At 31.9% G+C, this 24,718-nt stretch overlaps 3 protein-coding genes across 10 annotated transcripts; 1 reads left to right on the top strand and 2 right to left on the bottom strand.

Moving 5' to 3' along the window:
* Positions 1–1,669: 1,669 nt before the first annotated feature.
* LOC106780071 (nuclear transcription factor Y subunit B-3) lies at positions 1,670–2,344 on the bottom strand. The gene has a single exon (XM_014668308.1). It carries the CDS (start codon positions 2,342–2,344, stop codon positions 1,670–1,672), a length of 675 nt encoding a protein of 224 aa, XP_014523794.1.
* Positions 2,345–4,960: 2,616 nt separating this feature from the next.
* Positions 4,961–10,797, bottom strand: LOC106780068 (probable methyltransferase PMT26). The gene is made up of 9 exons (XM_014668303.2): positions 10,633–10,797; positions 8,579–9,720; positions 8,343–8,492; positions 7,317–7,587; positions 7,008–7,118; positions 6,750–6,924; positions 5,767–6,039; positions 5,491–5,685; positions 4,961–5,416 (listed from the first exon to the last, which is right to left on the bottom strand). The coding sequence occupies exons 2-9, from the start codon at positions 9,680–9,682 to the stop codon at positions 5,176–5,178; spliced, it is 2,520 nt and encodes an 839-aa protein (XP_014523789.1). The 5' UTR covers positions 9,683–9,720; positions 10,633–10,797; the 3' UTR covers positions 4,961–5,175.
* A 6,530-nt stretch (positions 10,798–17,327) lies between these two features.
* On the top strand, positions 17,328–23,585 carry LOC106780073 (protein trichome birefringence-like 14). Of its 8 annotated transcripts, none has more exons than XM_022776853.1 (6): positions 17,328–17,536; positions 17,697–17,808; positions 18,530–18,793; positions 20,010–20,312; positions 21,615–21,810; positions 22,395–23,585. In XM_022776853.1, exons 3-6 carry the CDS (start codon positions 18,637–18,639, stop codon positions 23,221–23,223), a joined length of 1,485 nt encoding a protein of 494 aa, XP_022632574.1. In that variant the 5' UTR covers positions 17,328–17,536; positions 17,697–17,808; positions 18,530–18,636; the 3' UTR covers positions 23,224–23,585. The 8 variants fall into 8 exon arrangements, with proteins under 8 accessions (XP_022632574.1, XP_014523802.1, XP_014523801.1 ...); XM_014668316.2 differs by having other exon boundaries at positions 17,664–17,808; XM_014668315.2 differs by having other exon boundaries at positions 17,664–17,824.
* The last annotated feature ends 1,133 nt before the right edge of the window (positions 23,586–24,718 follow it).

Raw genomic sequence — 24,718 nt, 5'->3', positions numbered from 1 at the left:
TTATGGTGATGTTTATGATTATTATTATAATTATGAAATAATTCTGATGGTATTTATGTATCATTATCCTGTACTTTTATGCGTGCACTCAAACTTTTCTTTCTTTATCAAATGTGAAATACTTTTTGAGTTGTTGTTTGATAACGATGGAGTCTTTGGAAAAAGGTGCATTATCCATGTCAATCATTGAATCAAATTTAAATGCTTTTGTGTTAATAATTGAAGTGAATATATTTTTATAATAAATGCTTTTGGGTCACTAATTAAAACGAAGATATATTTATAATCAAACCATGCATGCTTACATTTTCATTGGTTACAAGTTTTCAAATATTTTTTCCAGTTAAATATTTTTGGATGAAAATTAAAAATATAAAAAAAATTAATAAGGTTATGAATTCAAATGTTATTAAAAAAATTAATTATTTTTTTCTCACTAAAAGCTGTTTGAGCATGTACATTAATTAAATTGTGTGTGTGTATATGCTATAGTACTCTATGCTGAGAAAATAATTTCTAGGATAGATCTAGAATGGTAATTTAGTGATTTGTAAAGATCTAATTATTATTTCACAAAAAACAATTAAACACAATGCTTTATTTTTTTTTTTAAATTATGCTTTAGTTTTCAAGATCAATTAATTACTTAGATAATAAGGGATGCAAGTTTGAGAGAGAAATTTTAAAATAAGTGAAGTAGAAGTTGAACAAGATAAAAATAGAAAACAAAAACGGAGAACATTTGTCAACTATTTTGACTTTAAAATACTTGTTTTAAAAATAATTTTCAGATACGGCCTTCTAACAAGTTTTTAAAACCAAAAAAGAGGAAGAAAAAAAAAGTAATGTTAAGAAAGTATTTAAATTTAATAAAGAATTTGAAATGTTTTGTAATTAAATATTCTATTTGAGAAAAAAATTGAAAATAAATTAAAATGTTATAACTTTATGAGATTAATTCAATTATTTAAAATTAAATAATAATTTAACTTTTATATTTTAATTTTGCATGTACTTTTTCTTCAAATCAATGGTAAAAATATTATTGAAATGACTTTGATTTATATATTTTTAATTATTAAAAATGATTTAATATTTAATAATATTTTATATTTGGTAATTAAGAAACTTTATTTTAAAAAATTAATAAATTTTAAATTACTTATGTAAACAAAATATTTTTAAAATAAAATACTTTAAAACATATCCATTCAAATTTAATCTAGAAAACATGTAAAATTTCCATCTAAATAAAACACAACCTTTTCTTTTTCACAATATTATTTGTGTAATAAATATAAGAAAACAATAAACACTGAGTGAAATTTCACGAAGTTCGAATCTGAGAAAAGAAAAGAATGGGAGGAAAAAAAAAGAAATCTGAGTTTATATTGCTACAGCTATACAAACATACACTTGAGGTGCATGTTATTACATGCAAAAGCAATGTTATTGAACCCTAAAAGTGCTTAAATTGTTGTAAAAACATGAAATTGTGTCTGCAAAAGTGCTTTTGGCGAAGAAGAAACGGAAAAACAAACCCAATGGCTGGATCACTTTATTATGAAAAAAGGAGTTGCAAAGGTTATTTATTTACGCATGCAGTGTTTATAAAATGAAAAAGCGAAAGCAAAGATATATAAAAGCTTGATGGATGTTTTTATCTATCTTATTCGTACCAGTGACCCACAGAATCAATCTGGTGATTCTGAATGGAGTTTGGGGAAAAGGGTAACGGAAACTTCTGATCAGTGGTGACATATGGAGGCTGAGAAATGAGATTGGTGGAGGCATAAGCACCATTGAATTGTTGGTTATTATCGTCTTGGCTACTGTTACTGTTATTTTGTTGGTGCTGTTGTAGCCGTTGCTCAGAACGAAGTTGCTTTGGAATGTTAAGTTTTTCACCTTCAATCTCTTTATATTTCTGAAGGTAAATTTTCAAGGGTTCAACGTAATCCTCAAACCCTAAGGTTGTGATGGCCCAAATGACATCATCACCATTGATGGTCTTTCTCTTCTCCCTCTGACATTTGTCTGAGGCTTCTCCGGTGACAAAGCTGATGAACTCAGAGACACACTCTTGGACAGTTTCCTTTGCGTCTTTGGAGATTTTTCCATTGGAAGGAATAACCTTTTTCATGATTCTTCCGACGTTGGCAATGGGGAGAAACCGGTCTTGTTCTTTGTTGTGGTTATTGTTGTTATTATGGTTATTGTTGTTGTTGTTTTGTGTGGTTGAGGTGGTGCTTGTTGTTGTGTTGTTGGTTGTCTTTAAGCAAGGGCTTTCGGGGCTTGCAGAGTTAAAACCATTTGGCAAAGTGTTATGGCTCTCATCTTCCATGACAATGTTGGAGATAAAGGAAATGAACAAGATTAATATTTATTATACTTAATTATATTACTGTGTAGATAAACTGAAAGAGAGGCATAAAACTAGGCATGCAAGAAGGGTTAGGACAAGGAAAATTCGAAAACAAAAAAATTAGTGCTGTGGATTTTTTCACCAATCAAATCCACCGGACTCGCTCTAGATCTTAGATTACAATACTATTATTGACATTTAAATTTCTCTTTCTTTCTTTCTTTCTTTATATGTTTCTATTATTCTTTTCATCTTTGGTTCTAAATAATCAACTTTACGATCATTATATTATATATAACTGATAAGATCATTTATGATAATTATATATATATATATATATATATATATATATTTATATATATGTATGTATGTATGCATATTATCTTTCAATAAAGTAAATTTTGAAAAATGAATGTTTTTGTATAGGATAAATATGGAATAAATATAGATATGAAGTCTATGATTTATATCAAACATATATATACTTTAGAAAATGGGTTTTAGTGTAAAGGAAAATGAGGGAGTTATATGATAAGGTGATTTTGAAAGATTTTTGTTTCAAAGGCTTGTAAACCAAAAGAAGAAGAAACTTATGGAAGGATGTATTGAAGAACAAATTGTAAAACCGTGATGCATCATGGGTGAGTAAAAAAGGATTGTGTACAATTCAAAATTGGTGAAGGATCATAACCATGACTTTATGTTGAAAACATTTGTTGCAATATATGAGGAACATATCATATATGTTACAAGGAGATATAAAAAGAACTAGGATTAGTTTTGGTATTATGATGATTACTATTGGTTTGAAAGTTATAAATATTTGGAGTTATATGGTCGAAAATTTTGATAAACTTAGTAATGAAAGACAGCAAAATTTTATATAAATATATATTAGAAAACTGAAAATAACTGAAGTTAGAAATGTTCATTCTTACTAAGTAAAAACAGAAGATCATTTGTTCTATTATAATGTGTAACTAGACTAAGAATCACTTGACTAATATGCTTTAGGGAGATGGTAGATCCAAAAATATTATAATTGCTTAGTGTTGTAGTTTTTACACCACTTATGACGAGTATAACATAATTTGTGCAACATTTATTGGTGTAATTGGCGAAATGACATCTTTGGTGGTTGTGCTTTGTTTGATGAAACGACGGTTTTCTCGTAGTTGGTTATTCAAAGTGATCTTTGAAAGTACGGAAATCCAACAAGAAAGATAATGCCAAATATATGTCATATATATTATTCTTTTGACATATAGCTAGTTATGTACCTTCTTATTTGGGTATTCTTAACTTTAAACATAAGTTTCAAAATCTGTTTAATAATTACAACAAAGGTTGTGATTTAGAAAAGAATTTGAAATCACTTAAAATGGAATGTAAATAAATAGCAATTTCATGATCATCAATGGTTAAACAATATGTACCAATTTTGTTATAAATGGTCAAACAATTCCATTTACAAAATTTTACAATTTCGAGACTAAATATTCCACCGACTATACTTTCTAATATATTTCAAAGAATGAACTCATGAAGACATATATTTATATACTATTATAATTTGTATTTTAACTTAATTTTTTTGCACCAAATTTTATATTATACCATGAATTATATGGTTTATTGGGACTAGTCATTTAGAGTAATTAGCTAAGATGTTAAGTTATCTTTTGACATAATAGTAATTGGATATCATGGAATGGAATGCATTTTGCATATACCAACATAACTATTATGTAGCATTTTTAGTTCTCACACATCGAATACCACATTATCGTAAATAAGCAAAGACATAAACCTTGACAGTACTCTACATTCTTATCACATAAAATAATTAAAATTTTGGATGGCTTTATTTGACAAATAAATGAATTTTAATTTTGGATTTTAGATATTTTTTTATATATTCTTTGTTTCGAGATTTTTCTTATTTCTTTTATTATTGACTATATACGGATGGTCGTTATAAAATATAAGAGATAATATAAAAAAAAATTACGAAGAAAACAAATGCGTAACAAACATAGAAAAAAAAACATAGAAAAAGTAGTTTGAAGCATAAAACTGTCGTTTTAATTTTAATTATGCTTTAAAAAATTGATAGGTTTTCAAAAATGAAATCCGGAAAAATAAGAAGAAAAGAGCTAAGAATGATGAAGAAGTATGTATAAAACTGATGTGCTAGGTTGTCGATGGCTTGTACACACTTAGCAGAAGGACAAAAAGCTACCAAATGTGTCTGTTTATCGGTAGACACAAACCAAAAACTGGTACAATCATGCTAAATCGAAAAAAAAGTCCTGTGAAACCCTAGTCTTTCTAGTGTTGGTGATTAAAATATGAAACACGATCATTTAGTTCAGAGTACATCAACACGACCCCTTCCCTCTTTCTTTTTTGTAAAACAGAATCATGGGTTCCCATTACAATGCTCCTTTTATTTTCTATACGGAAAGATTTTAAGACATAAGTAATATTAAGCCTTTACTTCCAGTATTTGATATTTGAATCTGCCTGTCCCATTATTGAATGACATACGTACCACCAATTATGGTGAAAATCTCCCTATAACTCCCCAAAATCTCAACTAATTACCAGAAGGCTCTACATTTGAAAGAATATGATAAAATTTTCTTGAATGTATAGCACCATGTTACAGCAAAGGACACAAATCGTAACAGGGATCAAAATTCGTTACCAAGGGAAAAAAAAGAGCACATAAATGACTAACTATAATTATACATAAATAATGGCGGAAGTAAAGGTACAAAGAATTTTGGACAGCGAAAACCCAACAATCATGTTGATAACTTGCCAAAAGCATACTCGAGTGTTTCGAATTCCGAAGGCCGCCACGTAGACTTCTGGACACACAAAAAGCCAACTTTATCTTTAGAGTAAGTCATGCGAACCTCCCACTGCATGGACTTCACCATAGCTGATATCTCGTTAATGATTTCAGTAGTGTCCCGCACAATAAGCTTTCCCTCAGGCCTAAGAATCCTATCAACCTCAGCCATTACAGCTCTCAAATTACACCTGCATGGCCATATAACATTAGTATATAATAAATATTACCGGTGACCAATTAGAAAGGAAATAGTTGTTAGCACCTTTTCTTAATATTTGAAAATAGTCGATCTGCATGAAGCAGATCATAGGACCTCGGATAGGTGCTAAATGATTCACACCAGTCATGGTACATGCCAAAGAGACCTCGTTCATAGATAATGGGAAGCGTGTCCGGAGCATTCACTGAAATCACATTCATGACCCAAATATTCAAATCCTTCAAGGCAGCAGCAAACCTGTAACACAAAACAAGTTGTCAAAGTGGCTATAACAGCAGGCATAATTCAGAGAAAAAAGGGAAATCAAATTTCGCTCACCCTCCATATACTGCTCTCATATCCATGACATTCCGAACATTGGACCACTTAATTCCGATCCCATTAAGATAAGACTTGGACACTATACGTTTCCAGTGTTCATAATCAACAGTAAAATCTTCAGGGGCGGGCTTTCCATAAACTCCAACATGAGAACTTGTCAGCCAGTAAGGTGAGTTGGTCAATCTTGCTGGCCAACTTTCTGGCCATTGTGACCCACGTTCTGTTGAATTCACTGGTATTTTGTGCATGCAATCTTGTAATGGAATGTTCCTGCAGACAGAGAGATTAGGCAGCAGCCATATATACTTACACCTTTTTGGGTGCATAATAACGATCCAATTAATGCACAGGGGAAGTTTAAAAAAGGTAGTGTGAGATTGTCAGTGTTCTATCTTATAAAATAAATACTGCGGGGAGATTGAAAAAGTAGAAACTACAGAAATAAAGCATTTGTTCATTTGTAGCAGAATCCGATTGTAACAAAATAACCGCACAACGTTTGATTTGTGACTATGTTTTTCACACATGTTCCCTGTGGGAAAATTGTATAAATATTTAATTACGCATGGGTCCCTATAATTTTGCCTTTTTTACACTTTAGTCTCTACTCATAAAACTACTCATTTTAGTTTTAACACACAATTTAGTCTGTTTTAGTCTACAAATTTGGACACCAAGGACTAAAAATAGACTGAAATATGTGTAGAAACTAAAACAGATTGAAAAATGTGAAGGGACTGAAAAAATAAAAAATGTATGCCTACAAACTAAAGTGAATAGTTTTTAGGTGTAGGGACTAAAGCATAAAATTGTGCAAATATAAAATCTAGAGGAGTAACTAAACCTTGACTAGAAATATCTACAATATTTATATTATAGTGAAAGATGAATATCAACAATTAACGTAGTATGAAACTCCTTTTTTCTGTTTTTTATTTTTAAAGAAAAAATTGTTGATGTGTCAATTAACAAAGAAATACCATGCTGCATTAGGATCGTCGGAGTCTGGACACATAGGAGGCTGAGCAGTAGAACGTTTTTCATAACATTCATTAGAATCTGGCTTCTTGAACACAGCGATACCAACTCCATTAAGTTTATCCTTGGTGACGGACACTAACTCCCAGCATATTGCTTTTGTTAGTTTCTTCATCTCTGCAAATTAATTCCGAAAAAGTCAGAACTAATGCAGCAGCGTTAAACTGATTACAGAGGCAGACAACTGTATCATTATCTACCTGTCCATATTTCAACATCTTCAGCAAGCTTCTGGTAAATAGGAGTAGCAGACCATACAAAGAAACCACCTGGTCGCAAAACTCTGTTCAGCTCTAAAAGAAGTTTCCCACCTACACGTATACAAGGAGTAAGTCCGAAAAGAATCCAGTTAAATTTATATGAATTTTACATCGAGTACACTCTATATAGAAGTTCTCTTAATACCTAAATGCCCAAGCCGCGGGAAAGTACCACAACGCTACATAAAATTTCAAACTTGTATGAACAAAAAATTTATCTAATCAAAGTCAAAGTTAGGTCGTTTCTACCTTCTATATGCCAAGGAACTCTACAGCGTGCACAATGGACTGCATCAAATACTCTCCCAGGGAAAGGAAGCCTCTTTGTGCCCATCACAGCGGATATAGCAGGAATCCCTCTTTCAAGTGCAAATTGTACCTGAGCTTCGTGTTCATCTTTTGGTGCCATTGACATTGTAAGTACATCTCTTTCAAAGAGAAAGCCGCCAAAGCTGGCAACACCGCATCCAACATCTAAAATCACACGTGTGCGTTTGCCCCAAGCAATATCAGGCACAGACTGCAGAGTCAATATTCCGTATATTAAGTACAAAACTCAATATCAAAAAAGAAAACATATCACAGCCACATAAAGCATAATTTCTTTTAGTCATTACCATGTCTATGTTCTCTTATTGCCAAAGAATTCTTTTGGCAGAAGTTAAAATTATGCTGATATTTCTATTTGTTACATTTTGGTTGTCTCCAAGCACACATATATGCATAATACAAAACACAAATTTAACATTTGTATTTGCATTTTTTTTCTCTTGTCGTCAAAGAAGCTCAATGTAGAACCTCAAATCCCATAGTACAGTGAGTAACATCATCTTGTTTACAGTTCCAATCTATTAGGGTTCCGCCAACCCCGAAAGGTTAGACATTTAACAAATTGCAATCACTTATTTTAATGCTAATATAATATCGAATATTTTCTTTGCTTTGAATATCAATATTAATGTTAATGTCAAACGTCAGACAAAATTAATATCGTACCAGTCACCTAAGAAATGTCAATGTTAGATCAGCAGGAAAGATTTTGTTTTATGGTTTCGCTAATGAGTGCCTTTAGAGCACACGTTAAGAAATTACATTACGAAGTTTTAAACAAAAAGTACAAACATTTAATATGTATAAAATCTAATAAGTTGTATAGCACATACAACATATGGGAACATGCAGCAAATTTTTCTACAGATTTATATATAAAAACTCAACACTAGTAAAAGCAACTAACAGTTAACCTGACAAGAATAGGGTATACATTTATTTTACCTGTTGTATGAAGTCAATGTAATGAAGTGCACCGTGTTTGAATTGGGTTCCACCACCTGGAAAAGTAAGGTATTCGCCAGTTACTTTCACCCAATTCTGGTGCCCCTTATATTCAGCAAGCTTAGTGTGTGGAACATTAGAATACCATATCTGCAGGAAAACAATTTATTATTTCGTGAAAGAATAAAATTTTAAACAAAGAATGGTAACTGACAAGCATTTGTATTATTGTCTACCTTCTCTCTGCTCTTGGGCCATTCAATTGGGCGTTTGTATCCATTAGGAAGAGCGACAAGGCAGGTAGGAGGTTTTTGGGGGCATTGCCTTTCTCTGTGCTCGTAGTGTTTGGTGCTTGGAAGACTACTGATTGCTTTCAAGTTGTCGAGGCATGGAATGAAGTCAGGGCCTGTAGTGACATTGCACAGTTTCCAATCGTACCCAGTAGACTGCTTGGAGGATTCTTGAGATTCCTTTTCATTATTTGACTTTGATGCCTGAGTCGAAAAAGAACCATTTTGAGGGGTACTTTCATTCAGAAGATCTGACTGAGCTACAGTAGGGAATGCATCAGTTGAACCCTGGTTGTTGGCAGTGTCATCAGTTTTCTTATCGGAATTTTCGTCAGAGTCTTTGGTACCAGTTTGTTCCACGTTTTCTTCGGTCCTATCTGGTGTTTCACCTGCATCATCAGATTTCTTATCATCTGAATATGAATCGAACTGCTTGTTCTCATTTGATTCGGGTTTACTTTCAGTCCCATCGGATTCTGATTTTTTATCGTTCTCATCAGAATCTGATTTCTTCACGCTCTCATCAGAATCTGATTTCTTCACGCTTTCGTCAGAATCCGATTTCTTCACGCTCTCATCAGAATCTGATTTCCTCTCGCCAACATTTGAATCTTGATTTTCTGTTTTTGTATCAACAGAAGGGTTCTCGTCAGACTGTTCGTCCGATTTATCTTCTCTTTTTTCTGGTTCGTCAAAGGTTTTATAAGGTGCCGCACTACTATCCCCTTTTGTTGCATCAGCAGACAGATCTCCCTGATTTTCTTCAAACTGTTGAGAACTTTTATTAGAGGGGTCAGTTGCCTGTTCTGTCACCTCGCTCTGTTCTTGCACCTCGCTCTGTTCTTTCATCCCACTCTGATCCTGCCCCTCATTCTTATTATCCTGAGACACATCTACGTTTTGCACAGGCACTACAGACGATGACGTCATCATCCAAATACCAAACAAGCAAAGAGCAACAAACACGACAATAGTCACTGTCGAAAGGTAACTCGTTGCCGATCGCTTATTGTTATTATTATCTATTCTAGTATATTTAGCTTGAGCCATGTTGTTAGAGGCAGCAACTGTTCACAGATAGTTTGGACCTGCAACATAAGCCAAACAACAATTTAACATCATCCAAATTGTTAGGCATGGATCAGTAATGATAACACTCAATTGCCAATATCCATGCAGTTAGATGAAAAAGACAAATACATTCATTCAATTGCCAATATTCATCAGTTAGATGAAAAAAATAAATAAATACACTCAATTGCCAATATCCATGCAGTTAGATGAAAAAGACAAATACATTCATTCAATTGCCAATATTCATCAGTTAGATGAAAAAAATAAATAAATACACTCAATTGCCAATATCCATGCAGTGAGATGAAAAAAATAAATACAAATCTGGAAATAATAACAAAAATTGGCAAAAACTTAAGGTGACGACTGAATTTGAAAGTTATAAGAAGGTCCACTAAATTGATTCCGTTTGACGACCGTCGAAGCCTTGCACAATTTGAGAGGAAACACAAAGACAGACATTGAGATGCATGTTTCTCTCTCTTAACCCGAGAACATCGTCTCACAAAGTAAAACGACCAGATCTAACAAAATTCAACAAACAAGAACGAGCTAGAAACATATAAAACAATCAGAAAAAAATGGATGACAAATATTCAACAACGAAGATTCCATTTCCAGTAATCACGGAACCGACACATTTCAAAGATTCAAGACATTCAACAAACCGAAAACAGAAACAAAGACAAGTTCAACTCTATATCAACAACATTCCAGCGCAGATCTACTCTGCCAGGAAAAAAAAAAAAAAACTGCAGCGCAGTCACGGAAATGCATGCTAAGATAAAAGGAAGCAACAAGAAAAACGTCGAATCGAAATAAGCAAAACCGCGAATGCGAAAATTAGATAGAGAAAAACGCAATTCCGTTGAAATAGCCGGCAGATCTGAATAGCTTGAAATGAAAGAAAGGTTAATTAGACGAACCTATAGCTGTTCCGAATACGAGAAGCAAGAGGAGGAAGTTAACTCATCGTGTCGCGCATGGCGAAAGTGAAAAAGAGAAGAACGCAGAAGGAAAACACGGAGATGGAGTGCAACGAGGAAGTGTTTTGAGATAGATATAATGAAACGAGAGGATGGGGTACACCAGCGTTTTGTCTTTACGGGAGGAATGCGTTCAATCAGCGGCGTGAGTTAATTGTATTATTTTTTTAATATTTAAAATAAAAAATTTAAAATATCAATAGCTCAAAGAATTTATGTTGTAATTAAACATGGAAATCTTACTGAATGTGACGTTGGTGTGAGAGAAAATAAATAAAAATAAAAAGAAAAAGTATGAGCAGACATTAATACTAGTATGTATTAGAAAGTGACGTCCCCATGAATGGCGTGAAACCGGTGGGGATCAACATTTCAACGTGTTGAGGTTTGCCAAACAAAGACCCATGTCGCAGTAAATTCGCGAGGGTATATAGGTAATAATGAGTAATATAGGTAATAAAATGTAATATTCTTTTTTCAATATTAATTAATGAAAATTGTCATATTAAGAAAACCCTAATCTCCACGTAAAAACGCTGTTTATTAAAAAGAGTTGCCTACAACTTAAGGCACAAAAATATTCAACGTGCCATTCGTAATGTATATGCAGATCCAATTTACATTATTTTCTTGACGGAGATAACTGGGATTTCAATTTTTAAAAATAAGAAAAATATTATTTTACACGCTTAAATTTTTTATATTTATTTTTATATTATTTTTATTTATTTTTTATTTTCCTTTTTTTAAATCTATTACTTTATACTTTTAAAACTATTTTATTCTTTTATTCGAATGTAAAAATGTCTTATAATAATATTACTTTAAAAATAAATATTATTTCTGAAGTGTTTGGACACGTCTCAAAGGAAGGTCGTTGAGATCTGTAACGTGGCTCCCACTCTAGTTGAGTTGTTTAAGACTTTTGAATCGGTGGGATATTTTTTCTTTATTCTTTTACTTTACAGGATTGCATAATGTGACGTGTCATGGATAGGTTGGGAAAAAGACTGAAAAGGACGCGTGAGGAAAGTGAAGTGCAATAACACAATGTCAAAAATGGTAAAAAAAAAATATATGGTAAAAGAATTCAGTGAATAAAAGAGAAAAAAAATTGTGAAACATATTACATGAATATTTAATTATTTGTTACTAGAGTGGATATAGATATTATGACATGCAAATATTTTATTATTTATTAATAAATTTTATTTGAGTATTTTTCTAATTAAAGTGATTGAAATAAAATTATTAGTAAAACAAAAATTAATCATAAAAAAAAATTTAAGGTTTGACTTTATATATGAAATTAAAGTTTTTGTTTCTATTTGTTTAAAATTTATATTGTAGCATAATTCATTTATGTTTTTTTTAAGGAAAAACTAAATTTATTACTGTTAACGTTTTGTTAGTTTAAATTGTATTTAAAAGTTGACTTTTTATCCGATCACAGTATTTTAACATTTTTTTATAATAGGTTATTTATCATTGTTTCATTTATATGTTTGAATTTGTTTTTCAAAAAATATTTGAATCAAACCAATTATAAATTATCACGTCTTGTTAAAGTTGTAAAAAAAATTATTAAAAAAATATTTTAAAGATTTATTTTAAATATTTTTGTTTACAAATTAAAAATAAATATAAAACTATTCACACATATATTCATAAATATTCACAGGTAATTTTATAAATATACTCACAAATGAAACATATTATTTTGGACAGAACGAGTAGACGTTTTCCATCCATGCATAATTAAATTAACATTTCCAAAATTGGTCTGAAATTGATTCAAATTTGAACGAATTTAACTTAAAAAAATGAATTTAATAAATTAATAATAGAATATATTATTAATTATTAAAAAGTATTGCTCATACTTTTTTTTAATAAATTGTGAAAGAGTTAATAAATTGTTATACATCATACTTTCTAACTAAACAACCATATATGCATAATTACCTCTTAAAAAACAAAATTAGTTGTTTATATCATTTTGTTTTGAAACATGCTCTAATGCCTTTTGGTCATAATTGTGGCATCCCAATTATTATATAGACATACAATATAATAGGATTCAGCTATTATAGTATGTAAAAGTCGTTGAGAGAGTGAAATATCAATATTAGATGCATACAGTCATCCAAATTTGGCTGGAAATTTAAAATTTGATACAAGTTTAATAATTCTCCAAAATACATGACCAACTAAAGATTTAAGAAAGTCTAAAGAGTGTTTTCAAAATACAGGTCATGATAAAATAAGGCTAGAAGTCATTTCCAAATAAAGAGTTGTCAAAACTAAGAACTAGTAGGAGTCCTAAGAACTCGGAGTTTGGTCTTCTTCAATCTCCAACGCTTGCTCCAAAGGCACATCATCATCAGTTTCTGCTCACATCCAAGGATTTGGATGATCATCGCAAGGGGAAAGTCATACACATACAAAACACACAATTGCAAAGGTGAGCTAGGTATAAAAAACATGTTATCAATCAAGTATTTCAAGCATGTAATGACAATAATACAACACAAACTGTAACTGAATGCATTTTATTGATACCAATGATAGACCACGTGATTTGACCATCTGGACTAGTATGAAATGTCGAGTTCCAGGAGTTTGTGCACTTGTGGTGGCCCTACTGCTTTGCAAAGCCACTGCCGAGGGGTTTCACCCGACCACACACAAGTATAAGCCCTTTAAAGCGGTATAGGCCTTCCAAGAAGCGCCTATCCTAGGCCCTCCTGCTATTCTCACCACATGACTCATCACTCTCTACTTGAGCATGGATGGTCATTAGAATGTCAGGATAAACCCCATCAGGAACTCCGGCCATTCATACGGTCAATCACAATAAACTACAGGGCACCACCATGTAACCTCCCTTGAAGATCATGGAATTACGTCCAATAATCATACTCTGTACATACATGCTTTCAAACTATATTTTCCAACATTTAATCAATTAATAATCCCCTATTGTTTCATCAAACATAAAAATTTTGTAGTCATCTAAGTGTATTCATGCTATATTAGCTCATATCAAACCCATATATCATCAACCAAACAAAGAGAAAGAAGAAAGGAATCAAACAGGGTGTTCCACAACTGGGTTGTGAAAGTTTCCACACCCTGTGGATTTAGCTTGAGAAAACAGAAGGCAAACATAGAGTTTCACAAGTGAGTTGTGGTTTTTACCACAACCTGTGGGTTTACATCAGGAATTGCATAATTGAAACAGAGAAGTCCACAAGCAGATTGTGGATTTTCGATGGGTTGTGAAATTTTGCAGAGCAGAAACTAACCTCTCATAGATACACTTTAAATCTTAACTTGGACACTTTCCTCCTACATTCTATTGACTCTTAAGATCTCCTATGCACCAAGCTACATGGAAAAACACTCTCCTAACTCATATTTGCTACCTTAATCCAATTTAATTACTTTAAACCACTAAAACTCAATTAAACCCAATTCTATACTTTTTAACCCAAATTTTCTGCAACTAACAGCTTGAACAAGTTTTAATGGACTTAACAACAGTCCCCATACCATCACATTTATTNCATACCACTTAATTCAGAATCTCACTAATGAAACCCTTGAAAATGAACTAAAAATCATACAAAACACACTAAAAGGCTAACAACCAGTTCTACCTCATAATTTTTGTTGTCATAACACTCAAACAAGTCTTATTCCACTTACTAAGGTTGCCCCAANAGCCCATTCCTACCCAGAACCCNTGACCCTCAATTTCACTANCTCACTTCCTCTCAAATAACTTAGAACTCTACCTAAACACTTGGCTTTTGATCAAATTAACAATATAACAAAATTTTCCACCTCAACCACTTCCAACATGCCCAAACCAAGCAATTCAACACATCCACATTCAGTTCATAGTATCGCACATGATTCATACCAATTCACAAGCATCAATTTACAATTTCACAGTTTGACATACATGAACATTTGGTTCAACAAGCAAAATTACCAATTTCACAATCCCAAACAAAAGTCCCAAATTCCTGCAACCAAAATTCTCAAAACAGAAAAGAAAGAAAACCAAAGCTTCCCTTACCTTTACACGCACAGCCAAGCTTACAGGATGATTCAACTAGCCCCCTTGCACCGAGAGAAACTTAAAAATACCTAAAAATCATCATTTGGTGATGGAAGACAATTTCTTAGAACCTAATCGAAATTAAAATTGAAAGGATGCACAATGAGTTACATGCAATCAGATTTATTGCATGATCAAAACCCTAAAATGAATTGAAAAAGGGAAAAACACTTACCAGAGGAAAATGCTAAATTGATCGGTGGGATTTCGAGCTCTCAACGCTAGGAATCCTTACACGTTTCCTGATTGTTGAGAAGATGATTTAGTGAAGGAGGATTTAAGAGAGAAGACAAAGCACAAAGAAGAGGATTTTGGCCTTTAGAGAGAGAAAGTGTTTTTCTGAAAAACTGAGTTAGGAATTGTTCTAAAGTTCTATTTATGTTTTATATATATATATATATATATATATATATATATATATATATATATATATATATATATATATATATATTTGGGTTCTCACATTCTCCCAACAACAAAAATTTTCGTCCTCGAAAATTAAGATTCACTAGAGTGTAGATGAGGAAGTAATTTCCTCATGACCTCTTCAAATTTCCAGGTAAGGTCACTTGTTCCCAAATCCTAAATAACCTTAACTAGACTGATATATTTTTCCTTTAAAATACTAAAGTAGACTCTCTATAATGCTACCCTTTCGCTACTCAACCAAATAGTTTCATTGTAGTAAGGGGCCGAATGGTGATGGGAGACTGTGGGTTTGAATGAAAATTCTGAAGTTAATGACCAAATGGTAATGTTTAAACAAAGAAGCCAAAAAGTTGAAGAGAAGACCGAACAATAATATTAATACCGGACAACGGAGGGTTAATAGTAAAGACAAAATTTTTCTTAGTAAATAATAATAAAATGGTGAAAAAGTTCGTTAACATTTTAGGGAAGAGAGTATAATTTATTGGCGAGTAGGTCAAAGAAGGAGTATAAGATATTTTAGATTTAAGATTAAGTAGAGACTGGATCGTTTGTCTGGTAATGACTAAACTGATTAAAACTCCAATTGGTTGTCCCGCTCGTTCTGGCATGATTGCCAAAACCCGAGAGACGAACCTGGAATCTCTGCCTGAAATGTTGTTAGACGACACTCCAAGCAACTGAACCACTTTTTTGATGTAGAGTTGAACCAATCCTGACGCTGGCTTCTCAAACCGATGACCATACCGTAATCACTCTTGTCAACCCGACCACTTTATTCCAATAACAACCTGACCTCTTGATCGAGTGGCAAATAAACGACGAAGTCCAAAGTAAAACTATTTCATTTCCGTTTGGTCTTTGAGATTCTACCTTCACCCATGACTCACTTTTTATGTTCCACATCCATTAATACTTCCTCACTTTAAAGTTGACTTTGTAACCTGAAATCGTAGGCCCACTTTAAAGTTGACTTTTGGGTTCTCACAATAATAATGGCTTTTGGTAAGCATATAACGAATTACTTTAGTTTACATTTAATCATAATTTAATGAATTATTTTTAGTAAGAATGAAGGAACATATTTATAGAGGTACCAAACTCATTAACTCATTTAAATAGTGTATATTTTGGATCTTAAAAAATTGATAAATGAAGAATGAAAACCTTCATGAAAAGAGAATTGTAAGTATATATTTGTTGTGTTGCAACTTAAGTGAATATAATCAAATTTTTATTAAAACTAAAGAAAATTATTATATTTATTAATTTTTCAAAAAATATTTATTTACACTTAAAAATGAACATAAAAAATAATAAACAGTAAAAATTTGTAAAAAATAAAAAAATAAATTACAATAGCTTGAGATATTCAATCATCACTGCGTGGAACTATAAATGTATTAGTCAACCTTTATTATTATTTTTCAGTAAAAATGGTTTTGTTTACTAATACAAAATATAGCGTTGACATTATTTTAAAAAGTTATAATTTGATAGTATAAATTATACATATTGTCCCAGATAATTGGATTAATTGTTACATTATGCAGGGGTGATAATTCTACTGTATCAATAACATGAATTAAAAAACCTGAATTATGATCAATATTTAAATTGATTGATGGATCTTTAACCAACATTTTAAAAGTGTTAAAATCTTTATATTAATATTTAAATGTTTTATAGTTTTAATAAATGACATTTATTTTATTTAAAAAAATCATATTAAAATAAAATATATATAAAAATTCGTAAGGTAATATATAAATATAGAACTGATGAATAAGAAAATTATATTTTTTTATAAAATAAAATAAGCTAATATCATATATATGAAAAAAGGTAAATACCTATTTAAAAAATACAAGAAATTTGAGTTTTAATGAAACATAGAAAAGGCAAGTAGATATCTCGGATTAGTTATTTAGGCATTATAAGTGTCTAATTATAAAATTTAAAAGTATTATTACAAAAAATATGTTAGCATTTTTTTAATAACTGGGTGGTATATTAAGCTGAATTGATTTTAAAAATAAATTATGATATCCCTCATCTCGACATAAAACAAGGTATCTTCAATTTGGATCCCTGGCAGTGAGTCACGGACGGGACATAACCAGTAAAATAATAGAATCACTATTACCATTATCATCTTCTTCATCGTCCTCGTCTTCTTTATCAATCTCAGGGTTAACTTCGTCTTTTCCATCTACAAAGGCAGTGGATCTGCAATTGTGAAAAACCCTACACAATCCGATCAAGTTGCACCTGCAGCTACCACAGGTTCTTATTCCGTTGTTTTTCTTTTTCTAATTTTTGTTACTATTAACATTAATATTTGCATTTTTTTTTTTCATTTTTCTAGCTTTAATTTCACTTATAAATTAAGAGTAGGCATTTGAATTTGAAGGTCTATGTTGCAATTGTGCATGGAAATATACAGGTCGAGTCGGATCATTAGCAGACAGAAAAGGCTACATCAATTGGATGTTGGTTTTGGATGTTTCGAGATCTTAATGAATTGTTAACGGAGATTTTGTTTGATTTTTCCTGATGTATGTCTGGCCTCTGGTAACACATCCACACTCTGATTTTTTCTTCATGAACATAAATCCGTGTTTTTGGTGTGATAATACAATTCTGTTTTAATGGAAAGCTTGTGCCCAGTTCAATTGGAAGATGTTATCAGTTGAGTATGTGTCCGTGACAGAGGTGTGTGTTTGTTTGTGTGGAGTGTCATTATGAAGGTGAGTAATGTGTTTGTAGAAGATGAAATGCGGTACTAAGGAAGTGATTTTAAGTTGTTTGCTTCGCCTATTCTGAGTGCCAAAACGTTTTTTTGGGTTGGATGAGACTGAACTTCCTAGTGGGGCATTTTGAATACCAAAAAGTTCGAGTAGGAGAGAGATAAACAAAAAGGTACGGAGTGTTGATTGTTTTTATTACATCGTTTTCTATTCGAACTGTGCAAGAGAGGATACATATACTCAACTGTGAAGTACAAATAAAAGAGTATGTATACTTTCCAGTAGTAGACAGTTCCATTAGGAAAGAAGAAAAAGGGAAAGAAGAAAAAGGGAAGGAAGAAAAAGAAAAGAAAGTGAGATAATTTTTAAAATTGTTTGGGAGGAAAGAAAGATAAAATGAGCAGACATGTGGACTTCTTTGCTTCATTTTTTGCTGAATCATAGACTTCTCTGCTTCAATACTGATGTCTAGCTAGCTCCAAATATTTTTATTTGTCTTTCTGATCCCTTAATTCTTATACTTACACAGATAAGCCTCTGGAACAACTAGAGTCACTGGAGATATTGTGTGATAGATATTTTCTGAATGTACTGTCTGAGTCAAAGATCTGTATTTGCTATATCGATTAAGCACAAATGAAAGGAGGACATATTTATAGCTTTAAAGGGAGGTTTATTTTCCTGCCTCTGGTTACCCTTGTTCTATTTACTACATTAATGTGGACATGGGAGAGAAATCCAATAATAGCTATGACTTTAAGATCAGCTCAAGAATGGTACAACTTACCTTCAGGTTTGTACTCTAGCATGGAAATGCATAATGACATTAACTACCTCTGTTCTCTTCATCCTTGCTACTGACAGATTGAGTTTTAAACAATTCATGTCGTATTTCAACAAAATCTAAAATGGAAGCTGCTCCAAGATTAGATTTAGAAGTGGAATATTTTACAAGGAGGAATGCTTGTACCTCTTATTTTTTGGCGTGTTCAGATATTGACAAATAATAATTTAAATAGTTTTGGAATCTGATGTGTCCTGGTTCTTTAACTTACTAATCAATAAGGATCTTGACATTCATATGATGAATTATAACTTATAGAAGCTTGATAACATTCTTGAACTTAGACTTAATTGATAAGGACGTTGATATCTCTTTGGATCTGTTTGGGCTAACTTCTCCATGAGTTCCTTCTAGAAAAGAAAAATAAGAGGAAAAATTGAAATTAACTTCTTTATAAGCTAAAATTAACTTTTGCATAAGCTGACTTGTAGAAACTCTCTAATATGGCTTCTGTAAATTTTAGCTCATAAATAAGCTAATTTAATTTTTTTTCTTCTTGTTTTTCTCTTTTGAAAGAGCTAATGGAGAAGAAGTTCATCCAAACATGCTCAAAATAGTTATTGCTTTTGGCCCTGTAGAATTTCTGATAGAAACTTAGAAACACAAAACAGAATGTTAACATGTATAGAAGGAAAGTAAGCATGAAGGAATAGTTTGTCACTGTTATTACAAAATTAGGGACTATGCTCTTCCAAGGATTTGCCCTCACAACAGAGTAATGTGCTCAGTTTAGTCCATGATTTCCCAATACCCTTTTCCTATGTACACTTTCTGTTATTTATTCTTTCTATAACCTACCCTCCTAATTGACTAACTGTTCAACTTCCAGCCTAACAGCACTGCTATTTTTATTTTTTCTAGTATACAATCTCTGCTCTGTCCTTCCTGACACACTGTATTGGTCCCTTACAATTCCCATGGTATAAAATAAGCACCGTTAACTGCATGTGTGTCTGTCAATTTCCTTAATAAGTTTGACATTTTCAATTTATTTTCCTTTTGTTGGATCTGTTCATCACTGTTCCATTGACTAATAATTAATTGATTCTTACTTGTTTGTTTTGTTACCATTTTCTGTTTGTGTTTTGTAATTACCATCACTTAATTCTGCTATTTTCTGTTATTAACTGTACACTGAGGACTTTCTTTATGAATGCATCTTCAGCACAAGCCCCTATTGAATCTGTGGGAACCGCAACACTGGAAAAGGATGTGGAAAAATCCGCTACTCCCAGCACAGAAAATAGAACAAAAATTCAACTTGATACTCAGGTTGTGGCAACCGTGGATTCTATACCTGCAGACTCTCCAAAATCTCAATACAATCAAAATTTCACTCCTTCTTCCACAAGTACAGGAACTCCAACACTGGAAAAGGGTGGGGAAAAATCCATAACCCCAACCACACCTGCAGAATCTCCAAAAACTCAATACAATCAAAATGTCACAGCTTCTTCTAGAAGTAAAGGTAGATTCTTTTTGTTCTATTCTTAAATTCATTACAGTTAACTTTTTCTTCCACTCTATGAATACGTACCTACTGTCATCATTGTTCTGCAATTACTTGTTTTTTGGGAACCGTTCAAATCACTGCTTATGAAAATTTGCTTGGGCTGCTCTCTGGCTACTGAGTACTGGTCTACGCTGTACACACTAAACAAAGTGAACAGCTTTGCTACTTAAGGGTTGTTTTTAATAAGACAAACTAATGGGATCCCTCATCTACCCTAGAGTCAAGAAGTATCCCACTAGATTATTCTTCCCCTGCTATCAAACTTTCTGGATAAAAATGTTTCCTCTAAAAGCTTCTAATTTCTTAAAACATTTTTTTCTCTTTGAATTGGTTGCTTATGCGGAATTCAAATTGGATAACCATGTAACACAGATTCATTTCAAGCATTTTAAAATTGGAACTTGATATTCTCTTTGTAGTTGGTTATTTCATTGGGAATCTTAAGTTGTTTGACTGGAGCAATTTTTTTCCTCTCTCTTTCTCAAGTTTTGTAGTAAGTATTATTTCCACCTTCCACTATCATGATATCCATGAATTTTTGCAACGTCACCCCAGAAGTTGAATTGTAACCTTAAACTTTGTTGATAACTTCATATGTTCTGGGAAGTATTTGGAGATCTTAAAAAAGCGAAGGCTAAACTCTTATTGAGAGTCTCCTCCTAATGTAGAATGGATTAAGCATATTGAAAGACTATAGTATTTCTGTGAACATTATATTATCGTAGAATTTAGTTTTCCTATTATTTTAAAGACCTTTCACTATTTTTAGAGATTTTATGTGTAATTAGTATTTATCTACACTTTTATATTTGATCAAAATTTATGCAAGATTTTATTATCTTTTGACTATGAATAGATTATACCCTTTAGGTGCCTCATGTTATTCAAACTTTTTCCCCATAATTGATTATTGATATTTAATCTTAGAGTATCTGAAACTTGAGTTGTCAGAACATTTTCCCCGTAAAGGAGCACTCTTAGTTTGTTTATTACTTTGTTGTTAGATGATTATCTTATCAGAAGAGGGTAATAGTTTCTGAGTCCAGAGATTAGCATCTTCTTTGTAGTTACATATTTACCAGTACAATGTAGACTTTCTAACTGGTGACATTGCCACAATTACTCCAACTACTGCCCCAGAAAATTAGCAAATAGTTTGAAAATTCTGTTTTTTCCTGGTTTAATATGCTTAAACCTTGTATCTTCAACTAAGTTCTCTGGCTGGGTTTATTGTTGATTGGATTTCTCCTTTTGCAGTTTGTAATTATGCCAAGGGTAAGTGGGTTGCCGATAGCAGGAGGCCGCTGTATTCTGGGTTCAACTGTAAGCAATGGTTATCCTCAATGTGGTCATGTAGAATGACACAACGACCAGATTTCTCATATGAGGGATATCGCTGGCAACCGGAAAATTGTGAAATGCAAGAGTTTAACCGGTCTGCGTTCTTGAAAAAGTAGGTATAATCTTTTCTTCTTCTTAGATATAGTTCTTCATAACACATCTTTCAAAATTATCTGCCTGCTACGTTTATTCAATTGCTTATATGTAAATATGCTTAAAAGCTTTCTGATTTTACGACAAACATAAATAACCTTGCATCATTCTAATTTTTATTTTATTCGGTCTGTACTCTGTTTGGTTAAATCATAATTTCTACCAATTTTTTTCTTTACCTTTCTCTGTTTTTCTTTGGGTTAAAAAGTATAAATGAATGAGCTTCTCCTGAAACACTATGGAAGTGTGTGGATCTCAATTTTGGGATCTGTTTAGATAAACTTCTCCTGAAACACCTATAGGGGAGAATAAATGAATGACCTTCTCCATAAATTAAAATTAGGTATGTAAAAACTGTCATATAGTTTTCTAAATTCTTATTCTTAACTTGTACATAAGCTAATTTAACTCATGCAAAAACTCATTTAATTTTTTTTCTTATTTATTTTCTGCAAGTGTTTATGGAGTTTTTTTCTTTCTTTTTTTCAATTGGACCCTAAATAGTATTTAGTAAGTGGTATTTGATACTAATGTGGAATGTAGGATGCAGGACAAAACAATTGCTTTTATAGGAGATTCATTGGGCCGGCAACAATTTCAATCTCTAATGTGTATGGCCACTGGTGGGGAAGAGAGCCCAGAGGTTCAAAATGTGGGATGGGAGTATGGTTTGGTAAAAGCACGTGGAGCTATTCGTCCAGATGGTTGGGCTTATAGATTTCCCAAGACTAATACCACCATATTATATTATTGGTCAGCTAGCTTAAGTGATTTGCAGCCACTTAACATCTCAGACAAGCTGTCAAACGTTGCCATGCATTTAGACCGACCCCCAGCTTTCATGAGTCGGTTCCTCCATCGCTTTGATGTTTTGGTTCTTAATACAGGACACCACTGGAACAGGGGGAAGCTTACTGCGAACAGGTGGATAATGCATGTTAATGGAAAGCCAAATGAAGACAAGCAGATTGAAGTAATTGCAAATGCCAAAAACTTAACAATCTACAGTATAGCCAGATGGCTTGATTTGCAGCTTGTTTCTCATCCTCGGCTCAAAGCTTTCTTCAGGACTATATCTCCTAGGCATTTTTTCAATGGGGATTGGAACACTGGTGGAAGCTGTGATAACACTATCCCTTTAACCAATGGAAGTGAGGTCATGCAAGAAGGGTCTACTGATACAACTATTGAAGGTGCTATAAAGGGTACAAAGATTAAAATACTGGACGTAACTGCCCTTTCGCAATTGAGGGATGAGGCTCACATGTCGCGCTACAATTTTAGAGGAACTCTTAATTCAAGTGACTGCTTGCACTGGTGCCTACCTGGTATTCCAGATACGTGGAACGAACTCCTTGTTGCTCAGATATAGGCTGTCATAGTTTAGGCACCTCTCCTTGCTTACAAATGCATCCCAGCATGCATTAGTAAGATGTTTAGGGCACCAGAATCTGTTCATTATTTATGGTCTAGGAAGACCAATCATTTGTTTCGTCCAATGATGTATTTCATTTATTGTTTTCTCACCAAATAGGAAAAGTGGGGAGATCGTACAGCCCCATTCCGTTTTCACTTTAATGAAAGAACAATTAGGTGAAACTTATATATATATATATATATATATATATATATATATATGTATGATTTGGACAGAATCAAGGATGAACATAACCACACGAGGTATGAGCTATAAATACCATAGGCATGACCAAAGTTGTCATGGCTTTTATTCAACAGTTTGAAATGATTTTGTATTTTTTGTGGAGGTATCTGTATTATAAATGGTTTCCATATGAGTAGAGTGAAAAAGAAGTTATCATTGAGACTAGTAATAAAGGCTTGCGTGTGTTAAAACACTATCTACTTTCTTTCAGGTCGGAATAAATTTCTTTATTTATTTTATTTTATTTTTAACTGTACTATATTATATTAAAAATAACTGATCTACTCTTACTAACAGTTAAATATACTATTTTATGCTTCAATTTTTAAAAATTGAACTTATAACAGTTATAGTTCAGTTAACTGTGAGAACTCTATCTATTCCTACATCTTCTCTAGTTTCACTTCAACTCGTCTTGTCAAAAAAAACTTTATTTAATAATAAAATATTAATAAAAAGAATTGTTCACATAAAAAAAATAATAATAATTTTTAATTACTAATTATTTTCTATTCTTATTTATACATTGTATCAACATAAAATAAAACTGTTTTATATTTCATATATATGGTAGCTTTTCAATTTTTTTTTTGTAGCACTTAACACGGGAAAATTAATATGTTTAATTAATTCACCTTTTAGAAAACGAGGTATAAATAAATAGATTTATTCTTTAAAACATTTGGAATAGTATGTATAGTTATTTTTAGTAAAATATTCCATTATCAACAAAAGTTAATTTTATGTTTAATAAAGTAATTTTACAATCAGTTCACATGAAAAATTTTACATACGAAAGTAGAATATTTAAATTTATACTTGTTTAAAAATTAATAAAAATTTACTATATTTAAAAAATATTTAATTGGAGGTGTTTGTGAGACGACACCCTAATAACGAAATAGGAAGAAAAAATAATTTCTTATTGATTAAGCAGATTATTCAAAGAAAAGTCATTTTATTTATTTAACATGAACATTTTTCTTACAAATACTAATTACTTAGAAAATATGTTAGAAGTGATAAGTGGAATTTATATATATATAAAAAAGTTAAAATTAATAAAATCATTAAATATTTGACTTCATATGATATATATAAATATATATATATAAAATATTATTTCATACATGAAAACGGTTATATATAAATATGATATGAAAACGGTCATATATGAAAACAGTTATATTTCGTGATGTAATAG

Source organism: Vigna radiata, unplaced genomic scaffold (genome assembly GCF_000741045.1).
Source record: "Vigna radiata var. radiata cultivar VC1973A unplaced genomic scaffold, Vradiata_ver6 scaffold_380, whole genome shotgun sequence".
Lineage (NCBI taxonomy): Eukaryota > Viridiplantae > Streptophyta > Magnoliopsida > Fabales > Fabaceae > Vigna > Vigna radiata.
This window is presented reverse-complemented; position numbering and strand designations above follow the sequence as displayed.

Bases quoted from the DNA above. Each gene is read 5' to 3' on its own strand.
- LOC106780071 (XM_014668308.1), bottom strand. From the start codon at position 2,344: ATGGAAGATGAGAGCCATAACACTTTGCCAAATGGTTTTAACTCTGCA.
- LOC106780068 (XM_014668303.2), bottom strand. From the start codon at position 9,682: ATGGCTCAAGCTAAATATACTAGAATAGATAATAATAACAATAAGCGA. The intron at 8,493-8,578 runs GTAGACAATAAT...GTTTTCCTGCAG, and splicing joins GGCCCAAGAGCAGAGAGAAG to ATATGGTATTCTAATGTTCC. The intron at 6,040-6,749 runs GTATTTCTTTGT...CTCTGTCTGCAG, and splicing joins GACGATCCTAATGCAGCATG to GAACATTCCATTACAAGATT.
- LOC106780073 (XM_014668317.2), top strand. From the start codon at position 18,637: ATGAAAGGAGGACATATTTATAGCTTTAAAGGGAGGTTTATTTTCCTG. The intron at 18,794-20,009 runs GTTTGTACTCTA...ATGCATCTTCAG, and splicing joins ATGGTACAACTTACCTTCAG to CACAAGCCCCTATTGAATCT. The intron at 21,811-22,394 runs GTAGGTATAATC...TGTGGAATGTAG, and splicing joins CGGTCTGCGTTCTTGAAAAA to GATGCAGGACAAAACAATTG.